This window comes from Marmota marmota, unplaced genomic scaffold (genome assembly GCF_001458135.2).
Source record: "Marmota marmota marmota unplaced genomic scaffold, marMar, whole genome shotgun sequence".
Taxonomy (NCBI): domain Eukaryota; kingdom Metazoa; phylum Chordata; class Mammalia; order Rodentia; family Sciuridae; genus Marmota; species Marmota marmota.
The window spans coordinates 3,727,200-3,746,008 of NW_026000222.1; the positions used below are offsets into that span (position 1 = coordinate 3,727,200).

An 18,809-nucleotide genomic window follows, 5' to 3' on the forward strand; every position below is an offset into this window, starting at 1 on the left:
CCCCATTCACAGAAGTATCTGTTGGCTGAAAGTCCTGGCACCCTGGTCATGTCACATCCTGGATCCTGTCACCCCCGGCATTAGAGTCCAGTCCCTTCAAGGCCCATCAGGCCTCAGTCCCAGACTCTGTCCCCATCTGTCCACCCTGCCACCCAAGCCCCCTTCCTCCCGCAGACCCTGCCTGACCTGTCCTTTGGCCCCGCTGCCTCCTGCTCACCCTCCAGGTTGTAATGGAACGTGGCTGCTCTTCAGAGGCCCTCGGAGCCCTGTCCTGCAGGGGCGGTCCCACTGTGCCCGTGGCTCCCGCAGAGTGGCGGCCCTTTATGAGCTTCAGTTTAAGAGAAGGCATTGTGCACCGAGAACCCAAATGTCCATCAGCAGCGAGCTGGTACACAGTGGTCTCTCCACGTGGAGGACACTCCCTGGCCTCGGGTAGGACCAAGGTGCCAGCCCGCACTGAAACGCGGACGAGCCTCGGGGGCGTCACACTGAGAGAATCCAGATGGGGAAGGCCTGGACTGCAGGCTTCTGTTGACAAGAACCGAGGGACACTCGTCCACAGGGACAGGAAGTGGGTAGTGCACGGCCTGCTTCCGCTGGGGCGGCCCACGTGGGGACGTGGAGAAGCTCCTCTGGGTGATGAGAATGTTCTGGAACAGGCTAGAGGGCATGGTTGCTTGCCCTGGTGAATACACTAAAGCCCACTGAATCGCCCAAGTTGGTAAAAGTGGTGACTTTTATGTTCTGTATATGTTATCTTAATAAAATATTTTGAAAGTAGCCTGGACACGGCGTCACCTTGCAGAGAAGCCAGACTGCCCATCCTGGCCACAGGCCCCTCAAGCCTCCCAATGCTGCAGCCCCTGTCTGGCCGTTTGTCACACAAGTTGAGCTCAGTCCTGCCACCCTCCCGCGGGGCACCAGGCCCCTCCACCTGGCACTCTCCCCAAGCTGTTCCTGGGGTCCTACCCTCCCTTCTTTCAGGCCTGGGCGTCAAGCCTTCCCTCAGCACCCCAACTGAAGCACGTACCCCGCTGCCCTGCTGCTGGCCTGACCACTGACTGGAACTTGCTCGTCCTGTGTGTCCCTCCAGGGAAATTCCCGTCCATAGGGAGCTGTGTCCCGGGAGACAGGCAAACGGCTTAAGGAGAACGCGGGTATCTGGGAGGGCGCGGAGAGTGTGCCCAGGTGCTTGGCAGCCACAGTGGGAAACAGTCACCTTGCAGGGAGGAGCCTGGCAGACCCAGCCTGACCCAGAGACCCACGTCGCTGTCCTCGGGCACCAACAAATGATGTGAATGTCCCTGGCTCCAGGCATGGGGACACACGGCGCTTCTGCCCCACCAACATCTCATCAAGGGTGTCAAGAAAGAACTGCCTCCTTCCTTCAAGGAAAGGTGGTGGAATGTTCCAGATCTAAGGGGACTAACAAGTCCCCACAATCACGTGCGACTCACAGTCCTCAATCAGATCCCGGATCAGGAAAATACGTCTTTATCTTCTGCCACCAGGGGGGTTAGCGGGAAGGGCAGGGGGCTGTGGTAAGGTCTGAAGGTGCCAGCATCGTGCCACGTGGCTTCTGTACTGTGACACTGCACCTCCGTTATGTAAGAGAATGTCCCTGGCTTTGGGAAATATACCATGAAGTGTTCAGGGGCCGAGGAGGAGAGGGTGAGAGAGCAACGGAGAGTGAGAATGTAGAAACCAGGGAGTCCAGAGAAGGACATCTGTGAGTCTCCAGGTCACACACCGAAGGTTCTGCTCACATCACGTTCTTGAGATGACAGAATTGTAGAGATGGAGTGCAGAGTGGGGATGGCAAGGGTGTGGTGACAAAGGGACAGCATGGGACATCTGCGTGGTGCCAGGACAGACCTGCGTCCTGGAGGTGGTGGCCACATGCATCTCTGCAAGTGACCGAACAGCAGAGATCACACACCCACGCAGCAGCAGGGTCACTTTCCTGGCTCTGATGTGGCACGGCAGTCAGATGTAATTCCCAGGGAAACTGAGGGAAGGGTACCCAAGACCTCTCTGTCCAGTCTTTGTACCTTCCTATAAATCAGTAATTACTTCAAAATAAACTTTAGAGCTAAGCAGTACCCACCTCCATCTCCCGGCCCCAGTTCCTCTGCTGTGTCCTCCCGAGCATTTCTGCTCACTGACCAGACCTGCTGTTCTGCTCCTGGTCTGTCCCCCAGGGTGGTCAGCTCCACCTGGACCAGGCGGACTCTGTCTCCAGTTTAATTCCCAGTTCAGGGAGGAGAGCGTGGCACGCAGTAGGTGCTTTAAATTTAGTTGTCTTGATAACTGAGTGAGAAAGCTGTGGCCAGAGGCAGCAGAACATCTTGGCCTTGGTGAAGCCGAAGGAGGCCAGAGCTAGGACCATGACCATGTTCATGCACCTTGGAAGACCCCATGCTCCTGGGGCATAGGACGAGATGCCACAGCTGCCATAGGGTCAGCTCCCTCCTCAGCTGGGTCTTGATGCTATTTGTACCAGGCCCACTGGACACAAGAGACTTTGGGTCGGCAGTCTGGGTGGCGAAGGGGTGAACCATGAGCCCCGTTGAGCAGCAGGGAGCTGGCTCGTTCATCCAGCAAACAGTTATCGAGGGCATGCGGAGTGGAGGGGGCTGGGGCCCGGGCAACATCAGTGACCAGTGCAGCTGACCTGGCTCTGGGTTCCCCCCTCCCCAGGTCCTCATGGCTGATGGTACTTGTGCTCATATCCCTGTTCTACAGAGGGGACCTGGTGGCAGCAGCCAGGGCCTCCTCACAGTCATGCTCCCTCTGACACCAAGACCCAGGGCTTTGGAGGTCACCCTGGGCTCCCAGACTGCTCTGCCTGGAAGTGGGGGTCAGAAGGGCAGCAAAGGCTCCAGCCCCCAGCATGCCTTGACCCATGCTCAGCTCCTTCCTGCAAGGCGGGAGAACTTGCTCCCACCTCTGGTGGGGACACGCCTGGCCCAGGCCTAACTGACCTGCTCGCGCCCTGGGCCTATGACCCGCCCCACTCCACTTCCTTCACTCCAGGCAGCTTCCGCTGGGGACACTTCCTCAATACGTCACTTGCACACAGTGTTTGTCTCAGGGCCTCTTCCGGGAACCTGACTCAAGCCAGGATCCAAGACATGCAGTGGTCGCGGAACCCAACCAAGCCACGCAGTCAGAGGAGGCAAAGCCACGTTTTGCATCCCGGCCTCTGCCGCCCTCCTAACCATCAGGCTACACTGCCTCAGATGAGGGGCTCCACCTGTCCATCTGTCCACCACCTGTTTTGAGTGTCCCCTCCTGCAGGCATGGAAGGACGCCACAGCGGGACCGAGCATGGGGCAGAGGAGTGCGACCAGGATTCTCAGGTCGTTGAGGAAGGCAGTCCCAGCCGGTCACTGCCCAGAAGTGCCCATGAAATCTCCCCTGTGGGCTGTGTCGAGCTGGAAACTGGGGTCAGATGACTGAGACAGGGGTCTCCACCCTCCAAGAGCTCTGAAAACCACATGGCATGGGTTCCGATGTCACCATGCAGGGCCCTGTGGTGACACAAAGGGACATGTCCGTGTAGTTTGGAGGCCCAGGGAAGACTTCCAAAGCAGTGATGTCCAGCCTGGCTGGACGACAGGGAGTAGGGTGAGACCCGGGTCCAGGAGGGTTGCTCCATATCCACGGCTGTTGTTTGGGCCACAGTGAGGACAGGAAATGATAGCCAGCTGGGTATTTGGCTGGCTCTGGAGGCAACGCCCTTAGAGGTGGCCCTCTGCCCGTCCCCAGAAGAGGACTTGTGTCACACCCTCCCATGGGAAAGCCTTTGGGGAGGGCGAGCCAGGCCCCAGTTAGATTCCTCCGTGTTCTTGGGACCTGGCTGTGCCCCTCACCCTCCCAGCCTCAGCCTCTCCCCTGGAGGGGTCAGTCAGCACAGCCTGCAGGTGCTCACGAAGGTGCCAGGAATGTACTGGCCCCAGGGAGCCGAGGTGGATCCACAGGGCTTCCAGGTGTGCAGGGGTGGGTTGGGGGGTGCTCTGGGGAGCCACAGCTCTTGTAGACTTGTGTTCGCTGGTGGCAGAGGGTAGGTACCCTTCCTAACCCTCAGGAGGCATCAGGTGGTCTGCAGTGCTGACCGTGACCATGGGGTCCCGATGCTGGGAACTACCTAGGGGTGGGGCTCTTGGAGCCCCACAAGCTTCAGGGTCTTCCACGGGTGTTTGGGGCCAAGTTGGGGAGTGGGGAGAAGACGGCGTAGGGGGTTTTAGCAGATAGAAGGGCTGATGTGGACAATTAGGAACTAGGTCCACTCTGGGCCATTTCTACCCCGACCACTGACCTCCTGAGTCCTTGACAAACTGCCCCACTCCCTGAGGGTCACTTCTTACTAACTCGATCAGAAGAATCAGACTGCCCACCCCACAGGGCTTCTAAGGACAGGAAGGTGAGTGGAGACTCCCAGTTCAGCACCTGCCCCTGACCTTGAGTCTGAGTGCTGCTCCTGGGAGCAGATGTTGTCTCCCCAAAGTTTCTACGTTTGATGATTTTTAAGGGTTTCACACATTTGCTTTAGTTGAAAAATACAATTCTGCTTCTTTGTGGCCTGGCTGGCATCATGAGATACGATAACTTAAAAGGTAAACTTTCCTTGCTTGATGCTTCTGCCCGGGGCATCAGGCAGTAGCCGCAGGACACCTCTCAGGTCCACTGGCTGGTCAGTTAGAAATGTCCCAGCTGCAAGCATCAGAGACCCTATCTGGGTGTGTTAAGCAAAAAGAGTCACAAACCCGAGAAGGGCAGAGGCCAGGGCGGGAAGCAGGAGGGCCCTCTGCTGAGCAGGGAGCGCCACAGGCATCCATCCCAGGGGAGGTGTGACGCTGACCCCACCTGTCTGCCTGGCCGCCTGGCCACAGCCACCAGTGCCACGTGGGCCTGGCACCGTGGGCAAGCTGACTGCAAAGGCTGCGGTGTCTGCTGGACCCAGGTGTCGGACGCTGGCCTTGTCCTCCCACTCCTCATGCCCAGCATAGTCTCGCCGGAGGTCCCCTGAAGCTAACGCTGAGGTGCGGCTTAAGAGAAGTGGTGCTGGCAGGAGGCAGCCCTGGGGACACTGCTGGGGAGCAGGGAGCCTGGGTGCCGATCCCCAACTCCGCTCCCTCCCTCCCAGGTTGGGGGTCTCCTGACAGTGGGAAGACGGCCTCAGGCCTGTTGGTACCCAGGGTGTCCCTCACGTTCCCTCAACCTCCAGGTTTCTCGTCGGCTGCTCCCCGATGGCTGCCGGGACCCATGATGACAAATTGGTTTAAAACAACACTAATGGATCCTCTTCCAGTTGCCTCTGGAACAGCCGCCCTGGACTCAGGTCAGGAGCATGGGGTGGGCCGGCTGCTCCCTCTGGAGGCTCCCGAGGGTCTGTTGGCTGCTCTTCTGCGGCTTCTCCGGGGCCTGGGTCCCGGGCCCCCCTCTTCAAAGCCAGGGCATCTCCGCTCCCCTGGCCCAGGGCTGACCCCACCTCTCCCTGTAAGGACCCACATGACCATGCTGAGCCCCCAATGGCCAGGGGCGTCCCTCCAGCTCCTGACCCCCACTGCACCTGCACGGCCCCTTTTGCCACGTAGGCAGACACACCTGCAGGGCCAGGACTGGGACGTGGACTTTCTTGTCGGCCATCACTCTGCCTGGCACATGGCCCCTCAGGACAACTCTACGTGCCTGGGGACACCTTCCTCGTGTCAGCAGTGGGCATGGGAAGGGCAGAAAGACACAAAGTCCTGCCCTTTATTTACCAGTTTTCAGGACAGTGTCCTGGCCCCTCCCAGCCTCTGAGGCAAATAACTCATTTTTTAAAAACTCCTCTGCACTCCAAGATGGGCCTCCATCCCGGCCCCTGTTGCCCTGTGGAAGCTCAAGTTCTTTGGGCCGTGGGGTCTCTGGTTGGCTTCGGAGTCCTGGGCACATCCTCGGTCCTGGCCGCCTTGCTCTTTGCTCTGGTAAAGTGCCCCACACCACCACCCATGGTGGGTACTGAGGAGGCTCCAAACTGTCTGATTTTTTCTAGAAAAAACAAAGGCCAACACACAACAGCTACACTGCTGTCCTGGGCCTCTGCCGGTCACTGCTGCTGAGCTGGGATCCAGCTGGGCCCCAGCCTGGGCGGCTGCTGACCCCTTGGGCTTAGGAGAGAACCTGTCAGGGCTCCCAGGGGTGCCACAGCCCTCCAGCTCAGCGGTCCCCTCTTGTCCTCTGAGACTCTGGAGAGCAAGTCCTCAGCGGCCCCTCCAGAGGCATCTAAAGAGCGTCACCCAGGGCAACCATGGCTCATTCCTGCCGTCTCCTCCAGGTGGCTGTCTTACAGCCTCCCAGCCCGGGGACTCCCTGCCCTCCCTGCCCGGGGACTCCCTGCCACCCAGGGCCCCAAGCTGAAGGCCCCTGAACCCTGCCCTCCCAAACCTGCAGGGGCAGCCTCCATACCTTCCCATCCTCCCCCAGCCCCTACCCTGCAAACCAGCTCCTGGTGACATGGCAGACCTCGTCCCGGCCCCCGCCCCGGGGTCCCTAATGCACGTAGACCAGGCCTCCTACGGTGCCCCTGCCATCCCTGTTCAGGTGGAAGAGCAAAAGCTGGCACCACACTGGGACACCTCGGGCAGCCCCGGGAGCCAGCGGGCTGCTTCCGCTCTTGACTGTCCTGCCCCTCGCAGTGGCCTGGAGGCCGGTGCTAACGTTTGCTTGTTTTGTGGACTGGGGGGGGGGTCCCTGGGGGTCCCCGGGGCAGGGAGAGGAGCCGGTTTCCCCGGCTGACAGTAGCCTTCCACCCACCAGGTGGCACTGCCTGCCACCAGCCTCTCTGTCCTCAGGGAAGGAGCCGAACCTGCTCCCAGAGCCACGCTCCTGGACGCCAGAGCGGAGCCTTCCCCAGGCTGCCTCTCTCCTGTGGCGGGAGCCTGCGGCAGACTCCCCGGGCGGGTGTCAGGCCCAGGGTGGGACAGGCTTGGGACTCTGCATCTCACTCGGGGCTGGCGCTGTTGGTTCTGGGAACCTCACTGTGGGAAGCTCTGCTCTCGTGAACTGGCCACCAAGTGAGACTGGGACTAGGTTGGGACCGTCCTGGTCCCCCCAGGACACATGGCATGGTATCCTGGAGAGTTCCATGTGGACTCTCCAAACCAGGGGTCCTGTGCTGAGGACCTTCCAGTTACATTAAAACCAACCAAGCGATAGTCCTCAGCTTTGGGAGCCACGTTCCAGCACTCACAGGCACCGTCAGTGACACCAAAGGTTTGCTCTAAGCCCCCGGCCCCCCGCCTAGCACACTCTGAGGGCAGAGGGGGACAGGCGACCGTGGGAGGGGCACACGGCTTCAGGGCGCCACCTCCACAGGGGCTTGTAGCTGAAAATGTCAGAACGAACCTCGTGGGCTTCAGGTCAGGAACTGTCCTGGACTGGTCATCTGTGGTGGCAGCGATGCCTCTGCGGACAGGGAGCAGTGGGGGTGGCCGGGGAGACTGCTGTTGAGCAGGCGGCACTGGGCGCAGTGCTGGGAGGCCGCGATGGCCGCTTCCCTGTGCTCTCCCTCCTCACAGGCTGGCCGGAGCAGCCGCTCCTTGCCTACTGGGCAGGGTGTGACCTGTCCAACTCGACCCTGGATTGAGTGTGGAACTTGCCAGAAGCCGGGCCTCAGGGAGAGGAGGCCTGGGCGTGGGGTGCAGGCTGTGAAGGCTCCTGTAGGCGCAGGAGATGGCCCCGAGGAGCTTCGGCACCGCCCCATGCCTGGGCTGCAGGCTTGTCTCTGTGGCCACTGGGCCTGGGGCAGGATTTCCCTGGCCTCCGGGGGAAGGTGGCTGGACTCTGACAGATTCCGTGGGACCCTCAGCCTGCCAGACGGGCCAAGCCAAGTGTCTCAGGTGCCTTTAGCACTCACCTTGATTTTTGTTGCATATAAGAGAAGCCCCTTGCTTCTGGCCTAAGACAAAAACCAGGGGCAGCTGCCTACGGGGGGCTGCGGAGTTGGCGTTGGACAGGGGGCACAGCTAGCCTCCTGCCAATCAGACGGACAGACGGACGGGCAGCGGCTTCTCTCCTTCTCTCCTTCCCCCTCCCCTCTTCCTCCCTCTCCTTCTTCTCTCAGTGTCTTTCTTCTCTTCTCCCCCCCCCCTCCTCTGCATCTAAAAGGTAGGAGGTGACCCTCCACCCACACAGCTCCAGGTGTCCCCCTCCGCTCACACAGCCAGCAGACGCGGACTTCGGTGCCTGGCGTTTTCTGCATGCCAGGGCTGGGCCATGCCCTTCACTGTGGGATTTCAACTGATCCCTAGTCGTCACAGTGAACAGTGACGTTTTCTTCATCCTGATGCCTCAGAGAAGGGAAGAGAAGTATCCAAGAAGCTGCCTGAACCACTCAGGTGAGAGCCCACTCCAGGGCCGGGCCCCAGAGCCTTGCTCCGTTTCTGCTGTTAACACCACCCAGGTGGGGGCACTTGTGACAGCAGCCCTGACCCGTGCTCTGGAAGCCCCCCTGAGCCTCGGCCCCTCCTGGAGGCCCAGCGCCCACACAGTGTCTTCCTGGACCTCGCGCTGCAGCCCCAGTGCCCCCTGTGCCTCCCACTCCACAAGGTGAGTTGAACAACAGGGTCACCGTGAATCCGTCATCCAATAGGCCTCAAGGCTGCCGGTGGGGGTGACTCTGGTGGCAGCTCCTGGTGCCTGCAGGAGGGGCACTTTGAGGACTTCCTTACCTGTGGGCCAGGCACCTACCCCCAGGTATGGAGAAAGCCCTCCCTAGGGGTCATAAGGTGGGGTCTCTCCTGCACTGTAGCCCCCTAACAAGGACCCACCTGCCTTCTCCTTAGACCAACTTACTGATCTCTGTGAGAATGTTCTAGAAAGAAGACAGGGAGGGTGTGGGGGTTAATCCTGGCAGCTCTGTTGGAAAACTCCAGGAATGTGCCCGGGTCATGCTGACCTGGGCACAAAGGGATCATTCAGTTAAGTCTCTTCCTGCAGGGAAGCTGCTTTTCAGAGACCTTGGCCAGGTGAGGCCATTGGCCTGGACCGGGCAGGAGCGGGGGGGCCCTGGCTTGCCCACTCTCTCTCCAGCTTCCTGGTGTCTCTCCTTGCTCTGTCTGCTGGGGGCCAGGAGCACCCAGGGTCCATCCTGCAGCTGTGCTCGGAGGCCCTGCCAGTAGGAGGCATGAAGTCCTCGCAGCCCATGACCTGGCCCACTGCCCTGAACTGTGCCCAGGCCAACGGAGAAGCCACCCAGCCTCGACCGCCCTCCCTGAGCCCTGGCCCCTCCAGGAAACTCCAGCTGGGGATTCGGGGAAGAGAGGCTGGCCTCTCCTGCTCCTGGAAGCGTGGGAGGATGGGAGGCCATCTGGCCACCCCAGTAACCGGCCTGACCAGGTGCTGGCCATGCAGCCCGGGGGCCGGTTGCTGCCAGTTCAGCGTCCTGCAGCCCTGTGAGCCAGGGAGTTAATCCTCCAGCCAGGAGGAGGTGACAGAGCAGTCAGCCACTCGTCGGGTAAGATCAAGACGGCCAGCAGAGGCGTGTGAGAGTGCTCTGGGGACCGACTGTCATCCACCTCTGCTCTGACAAGACGTGGCCATCGGGAGAGGAGTGGAGGGTACACCTGTCCCTGGCGTGCCTCAGCATGTCCTGTGAATTTATCATTAGTGAAGTCTGACCCCACTGACTTCAGCGACGTGTCACTGTGGAAGTTACGACATATGAGCCAGTTGACACTGACAATAGCAGACATGAAAAAGGGCGCCCTGACGGACACTGAGAGCCTCAGCTGGAGCCCCAGCAGCCCCACGCAGGGCCCTGACCACACCCCTGCAGCTGGTTCCAGCTGGGCTCTGTCATTGCCACGGCATCCTGTCCGGTCCCAGGTAGGGGCTCCGGTGCCCCTCTGTCCCCCTCTTCGGCCTCTTGGCCCTGGAAGTCCCCACTGTTTTCACCCCTCCTCTCATCGGGCCCGTGGGGATCACGGCAGCTGTGAGCTCCCTTTTTGAAGGGATGGAAACTGAGGGCTGAGCCCTGCGTCCAGGGCACACAGCTGGGGCCCAGTAGGGCCACATGGGACTCAGCTCCAGAGCGGGCTCTCTCTGCTGACCGTGCAGATGACCAGGCCCCCTTTGGCAGGTCTTGGGAGGACCAAGAGGACTGGTGCTTGTGTACCAGGTGGGTGATCATACCTGAGCCCGTCCTGAATACCTACTACGCCCACCCCTCAGGGCCCGTCCCCAGCAACTCTGGACGACAGCTGCTCTTATCACGCCCACTTCACAGCAGGGAAACGAGGCTGAGCGAGGAAACCTGCCGAGGCCAGGACTGGACGTGGTGGAGCAAGCCCTGCCTGCTGGTCTCCACCCCATCTTGTGGGCAGCCCCCCTTCAGGAAGAGGGGACAGAGTTGGCCTCCCCTGGATGCTGGGGCCCCTGCAGGACTGCTCATCACCATGTACCCTGCCCCCCCCCCCATCCCTGGGCTTTGGAGGCAGGGAAGGGAGGCTGGGACCTAGGCTTGGGTACTCACTGGCTTTGTGACTTGGGTGAGTCCTTTAAGATTGAGGTGACAATGTCCTTGTCTGAGAGATGCACACCTCCCGCCACCCCACGCACTTCCTCCCACAAAACCACAATTGTCCTGGAGGATCTGCAGGCTGGGTGGCATGAGGGAGGCCGGGGCCTCTGCCCGGCTCTGAGCATTAGCGGGCTCGTGGGGCTCAAGGATTATTATCAGGTTCTGCGTGTGGGACACGAAGGGAAGACATCTACCTACTACCAAGGCAGATGGGGACATTCGTCACCGTGCCTGGGGGTGATCCTGGCTTTCAGGTTGATGGGAAGAAACAGCTCCGTTTGGGAAGCCAGGTTTATGTCAACTCCAGCCATGAGGTGCCTTGAGGGATCGGGCACATGACCTCCATGGGGACAGGAGTGGGCATGACCAGGGCCACCGCTAACTCACTACGTCCTCTGTCCTGGAGGGTCTGAACCCACTAGCCTGGGGTTGGCGAATGCCCCAGGAGTTCTGATGGCAGCCAGGGCCATCAGGGCCAGGGACAGAAGCCCAGGGGCCACACACATAAGGAGAAGTCCTTTCATCCAGCAGAGGCTCCTGGGGCACCCTGCCCCCCACGGATGGGTGCTGGGGCCTATAAACACTCTGGCTCCCTGGCCCAACCCTCACGGCCGACTCCACGGTGACGCAGGTCGCCCATGTCGTCTGCGAGATGAATAGGTTTCTAAATCCAGAGATGACAGCAGTGACAGCAGATCACCAAAGAGCCCCCGGGTCCTTCTGTGGGGTGGCACACCCGGGGCAGCCTGTGGGGTCAGGCGTCTTGAGGTCCTGAAGCCCAAGCTGCCCTGGGGAAGCCCTGGCCTCGCCCTCCGTGCCCACCTTCGATCCTGCTCTGCTTCCCTTCCCCTCCCTGCGGCTTCTGCCGAGAATCTTCCTGATAAGTGGCTCTCAGCTGCCCTGTCCCCAGGATCTCCTGCAGCAGGCAGCTGCGTGGCCCCCAGGTTCCCGGACCCCAGGAGCGGAGCAGAGCTGACATCTCATCCTGACGACGCCCTGCCTGCCCCACAGCAGCTGGAACAGGGCAAAGGTTTACAAACCGCCCGACACCCAGCGTTGTGTCCTCATCCCTCACCGCCCGTCACCCACCGCCCTGCTCATCACGCAGTCAGCCCCAGGACTGACACACAGGCCCTTCCGCTGCCTGCTGTCCTTGAGTCCCCTCCCGCTGGCTACTATGAATCAGGCATCCACTGTAAGGCCCCCGAGTGAATCTGCTTGAGCGGGAAGTTCATTTCCACTCTATCAAGGCAGATTTATTTGGAGAGCACTTGGGAGGGGCACGTGCCTGCCAGAGTCACACCTGGAAGAAATCTGCAGAAAGCACCTCGAGGCTGAGCCCTGGCCCCGGGAGGGGCTTCTGGCCTCACACCCGCGGAGGCACCTTCCCAGGCAGAGATCACGAGGTGCTGCAGGGACCTGTGTCCAGGGTGGTGAGCAGGGACCCAGAGCAGGCCAGGGGCTCCCACTGAGTCACCGCTTCAGCCAGGGCCAAGCTGGGATGGGGGCCAGGAGCTCTGGGATCATGCTCTGCAGTGGCCTCCGGAGATCAAACCACTTTCCTGCATTGAGGCTTGGTGGGAAGCCGAGGAATGTTCTTGGGCCCGGACTGCGAAGGAAGCAGAGAGGACTGTGAGCCGCGGTGGAGGCTGGAGGGGCCACAAGCCTGCCCTGTCCCTCCCTCCCTGGCTCAGCACGAGCCAGAAAGACCCCACCTCCAGCAAGATGTGACTCTAACAACTCCCGGGGAGCCTGGGGGGCACCTTCTGACTCGGGTACTAGCACACCCTCGACATCACTAGCTTAAGGTCAAGGGCGAAGGAGCGGAACTTAAGGCCAGGCTCCTGGCTCCCCAGCCCCTCCTTCCACAAACGTCCTCAACTGATCCTCGGCCCCAGACTCCCTGGTGAAACGTCAAAGGCATGGCTGGCGCCAGACACTCCAGAAAGGGTTCTTGTCACCAGCAGGCAGTGGACACCCTGATGGGTCCCCCCGGGCTCCAGACCTTCCTGAAAGACTCAGCCCTGAATATTCTGGAACCTAAAACCTGCTCCTTTCCTTTCAAGGACACCTGGAAGTTCCTGCCCCACGTGGACTGTCCATCCCGTGGGCTGCGGCTTTCCCAGGGCCGGGGCGGGGAGGGGGTCAAGGTTCGCGGTGAAGACCCTCTGGTGGCCGACCCCACAGCCCTTCGGGGGCCCCTGTGCCTGCTCTCGGCTGGCAGCACCTGGGGCAGCACCTCACCTCACCTGCCGCCGCGTCTCCACACAGGTCTCCACACACACGGCAGCCTCCGCACGCCACTCCCTCCCGCCCAGCGGCCTCCTTGGGTTCCTTCGGAGCCCAGACCCCCGCCCCGAGGGATTCCCCAGCCAGCTGTCCCCACGCAGCACCTTCTCGTCCTCAGTCTTGGCTCAGTGTCACCTTTGGCAGGGCTTCCCTGACCCCACGGAGGCAGCTCCCTGCCCTGCTGGCTCCTCTGCGCCATGTCACCAGCCACCCCCCGCCATCTATCTGATGGCCCCCCCTACAGCCTGTCCAGTCTCCTTCCAGGACGTGAGCCCCGGGGCAGGGGCTCTGCTGGGCTTGTTGACTGGCCGCCCCAGCACTGGGCCTGGCACACAGCAGACAGCCCGGAACTGGGGCCCAGTACTGGCGCCCGTGGGTACTGCTGGGCAGGCGTGGGCAGGCAGGACAAGCGAGGGGACATGGCAGGCATTGCCAGCCCAGGACTGGTAGGGGAGTCACCACCCTGCCTGTCTTGGCTTAGGGTCCCTAGGGCCAGAAGAAGCTCCCACTAGGGAAGGCTGGATCCCTGGGAACCTGCGAGGGATCTGAAACGCCACCAGCAGGTGGAGCCCTCCGCCCGCCCGCCCCGCAGCCAGCGTGCTGATGACCGCTGCTTGGCTCCTGGCCCTCAGCCCCCCTCACCTGCCGGCTGGGCGCTGCTCTACTGGAAGCTCCTCGGCTGCCCCTTTCCGGGTTCCGCCACGTTCTTCGAGTCACCCTCTGCAAAATGAAGTGTCCCATCCTGCTGAAATGCCTGCCTCGCTGCACGGCTGATGCCAAGCTAGCTCCCCGTGCCTGGTGACCTGGCCCTGAGCCCGCCCCCGGGGGGCCGCACAGCTGCCTGCAACCCTCCCCTGGCTCAGCAAGGGCCAGCCTCACCCCTCACCGCTGGCCACCCACAGTCCTGCTCATCAGGCAGTCACCCAGGACTCTGCACACAGCCCTTCCGCTGCCCGCTGTTTCTTGGTCTTTTTAGGCGCAGCTCCCTGTCCCCTCCTGAGGGAGGCTCCCTTGACCACCCGGTCTCAGGTGTCCTGCAGGTATCCAGTATGCGCGGTCAGGAGCCTGCGTCACCACTGCCCACTAATAGGACTTGGGCCCTGTTAATGGCTGGATTTCCTCCTGATAGTAGCTGCCTGCTGATAGCAATTATGTCACGGTGACAAGTGTGGCCCCAACCTCCAGCCCAGAATGACAAGCAATGCTTGGTAACGTGCGTCCATTCCTGATGACGAGGTTGGCTGGGTGGAAGAAGGGACGGTGGGCGGTGGCGGGCGGTGGCGGGTGGGTGGTGGCGGTGGATAATGAATGGCTGATCGCACAGATGACTAGATGGGCGGGGGAGGGATGGAGCTGGCCACCCTTTTCCAATTCCCCAAATAAGCATCTGGGGACAGTCCTGGGTTCTGGCACATCCAGCCCTGGGTTCTGACCTTCAGCACGAGGCCAGGTCAGCCAGGAGCCACTCAGCCTGCCATGGCCACCACCGGACAGCACGGCTGTGTCCGTGTTTCCAAACCTACTTCCTGTTTGTCCCTTACGGTTCAGACCTGGGCTTTTATTTTCCCCTCTTCACCAGGTCAGTGCTTGCTGACCCTTCTCATGCCCTCTGCAAGGAAGGAATGGCCTCTTCTCTCACCTGGATATTCTTTGTAAAATCTGTGTCTCAGGAATCGCCCATCTGGAAAAACAATGAGGAGATCAGACTTGTTTCCAGAGCTCATGAGGCCGAAGCCCGAGCCCCTTCTCTCCTTCTCCTTCTCCTCCAGGTGCGCTGGAGCTTTCCCGGGTCCCATGGAGAGTGACACCGCAGCAGCTGAACAGACGCACACAGGAAGATCTCCCTCTCCATTCATGAACTAAAGGGCGTGGCCCGACTGTGGCCCAGTGCCCCCTTCTCACTGTACATATTCTTGTTTTGGAAAATATGGTTATTTGTAAGAAAAATGATTCTTGGGTTTAATATGTGATGGGCTTGTTGTCATGTTTAAATGACAAGCACAGGAACATCTTCAGCGTCTGGGCTTCAGTTTCTGTGTGACACCTGCCCACCAGCCCCCAGCCCCGCTGTGGGGAGGAGCTCACTGTGCGACCCCCTGGTGAGGGATCCGGAGACCCAAAGCCTGGGAGCCACTGTCCAAGCAGACCAGGGACTGTGGAATTTCCACGTCCCGTTCAGCCAATGCCATTGCAAAACACGCTCACACATGAGTAAGTGGCACTGTGAGTGTGTCCGAGGGGACTCCGGGGTCACCATGGGGAAGGACAGTCCTCGATCGGATCTTCCCGCCCTGCCTCCCCCACCCCACCTGAGCCTCAGCTTCCCACCAAGGAGGTGCCACACCTGTCCTCCAGGTGACTGCGAGCCTCTGGGAATGATTCCCTGAAAACACACCAGGGGCCACGGGACGCTGCCACTCTCCGCAAAGAGCGGCTACTGCGGCAGTGTCGACCCTGTGGCGCCGTCCTCGAGCCCAGCCTCTCCCCCAGCACCGCCCGGCTGAGGCCAGAACACGTGGGCACATGGGGAGGGTGGGAGGCGGCAACCATCCTCCGTCCACGCTGTGCTCTCTGCTCTCCTGTGAGTCACGTGGACACGATAGGAGACATTTTCTCCTGTTTTGTGGGCACATAAAGATCATCAGGGACCAGCGCTGGCATTTTCAGTGCGAGGCAATGACCCCATGTGACCCCCATCCTTGTGGATCTTGGCAGCAGAGGCTTGCCCTGTCCTCGAGCTTCACAGCCAGCTACCAAGCGAGATGGGCAGCAGGGCCTGAGGGGTTAACAGCAGGGCCCAGGACCTGCGGCTTCCACCCTGGCTGGCCTGGGGACGGCGGCAGCTGTAGTGATTACTTTGCGGGTAGTTATGAGGCTTGAATGAGGACAGCACCTGGCACAGAGTAGGTCCTCGGTGCATGTGAGATTCCTGTCTTAGGAAGAGGGAGGCTTGAGGTGAGGAGCCTGCCAGGCCGTGCACACAGCTAATGCGAGCAGGGCAGGAGTGTGGTGCCATTCTAGATGAGGAGACCAAGGCTCCACCAGGAGAAGAAATGGACCCCAAGGCCACCCAGGGGGAGGGTTCTGTCGCCACTGTGGGGGGCTCTGGGGAGCAGGAGCCAGGCCCAGGGCACCACTCACCTGCTGGCCGCCGCTGCTTCACACACTGCCCACGGTTGGGGATGCCCTCGGCCACGTCCCCGGGGCTCAGGATGTGGCACTCGTAGCCTGAGGGACACTGCAGTGGCTCTGCGCCATCCTCGGTGGTGCTGCATGCCTCTGCTGTGGGGGACCCGCCAGTGCCTCAGAGGCAGAGCCGGGCACACACCACACCCTGTCCAGCGAGGCGCCCCACACCTGCACCTGCGCCCCCCTCCCCGCAACTGACACCCCACCTGGAACCACAGGTGTGCACACACCCAGAGGCCGGCCCATCACAGATCCCAACACGCCTCACACCCACCCATTCACGGGCTCACCCTGAAACAGACTCACACCCAGCACACACACACACACACATCCCGACACAACCACACACACTCATACACATGCTCACCCCACAGACCACGCACAGCAATGAACCCCTAAAGATGCAGGGTCTAGGAAGCAGCCCTAGCCTCTGCCTTGCCCTCTCCACCCTGGAAGGAGGCCCCGTTGTTAGGGAGCGTCCAGGCCCTCTTTCTGTCCTGGGCTGTGGGACAGCTGAGTGACAGCTGGCACCTCTGAGCTGGGCTGGGGGATCCGGAGGGTGAGCATTTGGCTGAGGGCTTGCAGGGACAGACAGCCTGTGCTGTGGTTCCTGCTGGCACCTCAGGAGGGGGAGCCTGGCTCTGCCCCCCGCCCCGCCCCGGGGCCCGCAGCTACCTTGTAGCACCTCCTCGGGGCCGTCCAGGAGCCAGCCATTGCCACCAAGCCACCGTGGTTTCGGCTGCACCAGCCAGTCTAAAACTGACAAAGGACAGGGTCAGGGGCCTCCCCAGGCAGCCTCTGGGGTAGGAGCCTCCCTCTCATGACCACAGAGGCCCTGGGCTGACACCTGCAGTGCCCAGGACGGGCTGCTCCCCCCTCAGCTCCAGCGTCACACCGTCACGTCACGGCTGGGCAACCTTGTTGGCGCTGTTACTCGTAGTTTTTATGACCGACCCGCGCTGAGCGGCTCTTGCTGCTGGCCGTGAATGAGTGGTGAGTATCCGAGTAGCTGTCATGCACCCAGAGACCGCTCAAGGTGCTGGGGACACCCCAGGAAGAGAAGCAGACAGACTCTACCCAGTGGGGCTGACCCTCGAGTCAGGTGACAGCCAGCAAGCAGGGAGGAGGGGGTGGCTGGAGGAGGGACCGCTGTTCCCAGGGGAAAGTCCCCCGAGAGAGCAGTCTCTGGGCGAAGAGCTGAAGGTGAGGAAGAGAGGCTGAGGGCATCAGGGAGGAAGTTCTGGGTGGGACCCTGCACAGGGGCCCAGGTGTCAGAGCAGGGACCCCCACGTTCCTGCCCTCTGGGCCAGGTGCACCTCTCCTCAGCAGCTATGCTGCTGTTTAATCTTGAGCAAGTGACTCAGTTTCTCTGAGTTCTGTGTCCTCAGTTGTAAATGAAACTGACCCCGTCTCCACCCATGCAGCTAAGATGAGATGAAATGTCTGGGAGACTATTGGGGATGCCTGGCACCATTGTATCCTTTGTGCACTGCTCAAAAGCACTTGGCCTAGGAAGCAAGGCTAATCTCTATGCCTGGGTGCGTTCCACAGGAAGGGACACCCCCAGTGGGGGCGGGCGGGGTGCTTTATGTGCTCTTCCACCAGAAGGGGGTGCTGTGCCACCTTTCTTATAAAGGCTGGGTGGGAGCCAACCGGTCCCTGAGCGCCTGCCCTGTCTCTGCTCAGAGGCAGACTCAGAGTAGCCGAGCATAATAATGAGTGTTATTAAATGTGCTGAGTCCCTTGTCATCGCTGTGACCTCACCCCAAAGAACACAAGGTGTGGTCACTTCCACCTTCCGCAGTCTCCCCAGCCTTGGGAGAGGTAGGCCCCCTGTTGAAGCCTCCTTCCATAATTACTGCCCTTGGGAACCTGGTGGTTCCAGGAAAAGAGAGTCCAAAAGCCCAACCTGTCTAAAGGCCCTACCTGGAGCAGAGCTGTCCCCCTCCCGACCGTCCCACCCACTTAGGGCACATTTTCCCCACCCCACCGGGGCTACTGCCTGCCCACCTGGCTCGGGGCCCCTGGCAGCTCTCCTCCCTGCACACCCAAGACTTCTCCCCAAAGGGGATCTGGAACTCCTTCGACTAGGTGCACCCCAACACTGTCCCTCCCATGAGAGGGCGTCAGGTTCAACAGCATCTCCTCAGTGCCCCCGCCCTGGGCCCGTTTCCCACGGTTCAGGCTCTCCGAGAGCGAGAGCGGCAGGTGCATTCAGCCCTGCTCAACTGGAATCTGAAGGATTTGAACCTCCCAGGTCCCTGCCTCCCAGACACCCCACCGCACTGCTGAGCACCCACTCTCCTCCAGACACCCCGGGCACTAGATCCAGGAGCGAAGGGGCCTGGTGGGGTCCCAGGAATGTGGGACCTGGGGAAGGAGAACCTGACGGGGTATTTTCAGGGAAAGTCTCAGTCTGGGTGTTTAGGGGACTCTGGCCCCTCCCTGTCCTCCCAGGGTGGGCCTCCTGGGCTGTGGGCTCCGCCCTCAGGAGGTGTAAGTCCCTGGACTTGTGCCCAGGGAGCACGGGAGGACAGTGAGCGGCAGGTAAAAGAGACGCCCAGATGGTCCTGGCCTCCGCAGGTGCTCTGCGGGCCCCCACGGCGGGGCTCCAGGCCCACCTGCCCCCTCCCGCGCCCGGCCTACCTGGCGGGGGCGGCACGGCTTCCAGGCAGGCGTAGGCGCAGCCGTTGTAGCAGCAGCGCCGGTGGCGCGGGCACTCGGAGTCCGCCTGGCAGCGCGCAGCCTGGCAGGCGCCAGGGGG

The 18,809-nt window shown here is 61.3% G+C and overlaps 1 protein-coding gene across 1 annotated transcript in view; it reads right to left on the reverse strand.

Annotated features, from left to right (window-relative positions):
• Positions 1-11,797: 11,797 nt before the first annotated feature.
• Wfdc1 (WAP four-disulfide core domain 1) overlaps positions 11,798-18,809 on the reverse strand; it is a 17,047-nt gene continuing 10,035 nt past the window's right edge. Inside the window, exons 3-8 of the mRNA XM_048792406.1 lie at positions 18,692-18,808; positions 16,721-16,804; positions 15,998-16,138; positions 14,496-14,537; positions 13,499-13,576; positions 11,798-12,176 (exon numbers count right to left, since the gene is read on the reverse strand). Coding sequence (XP_048648363.1) covers positions 13,518-13,576; positions 14,496-14,537; positions 15,998-16,138; positions 16,721-16,804; positions 18,692-18,808 — 443 coding nt within the window. The 3' untranslated portion in view covers positions 11,798-12,176; positions 13,499-13,517. The remainder of the gene's footprint in view (positions 12,177-13,498; positions 13,577-14,495; positions 14,538-15,997; positions 16,139-16,720; positions 16,805-18,691; position 18,809) is intronic.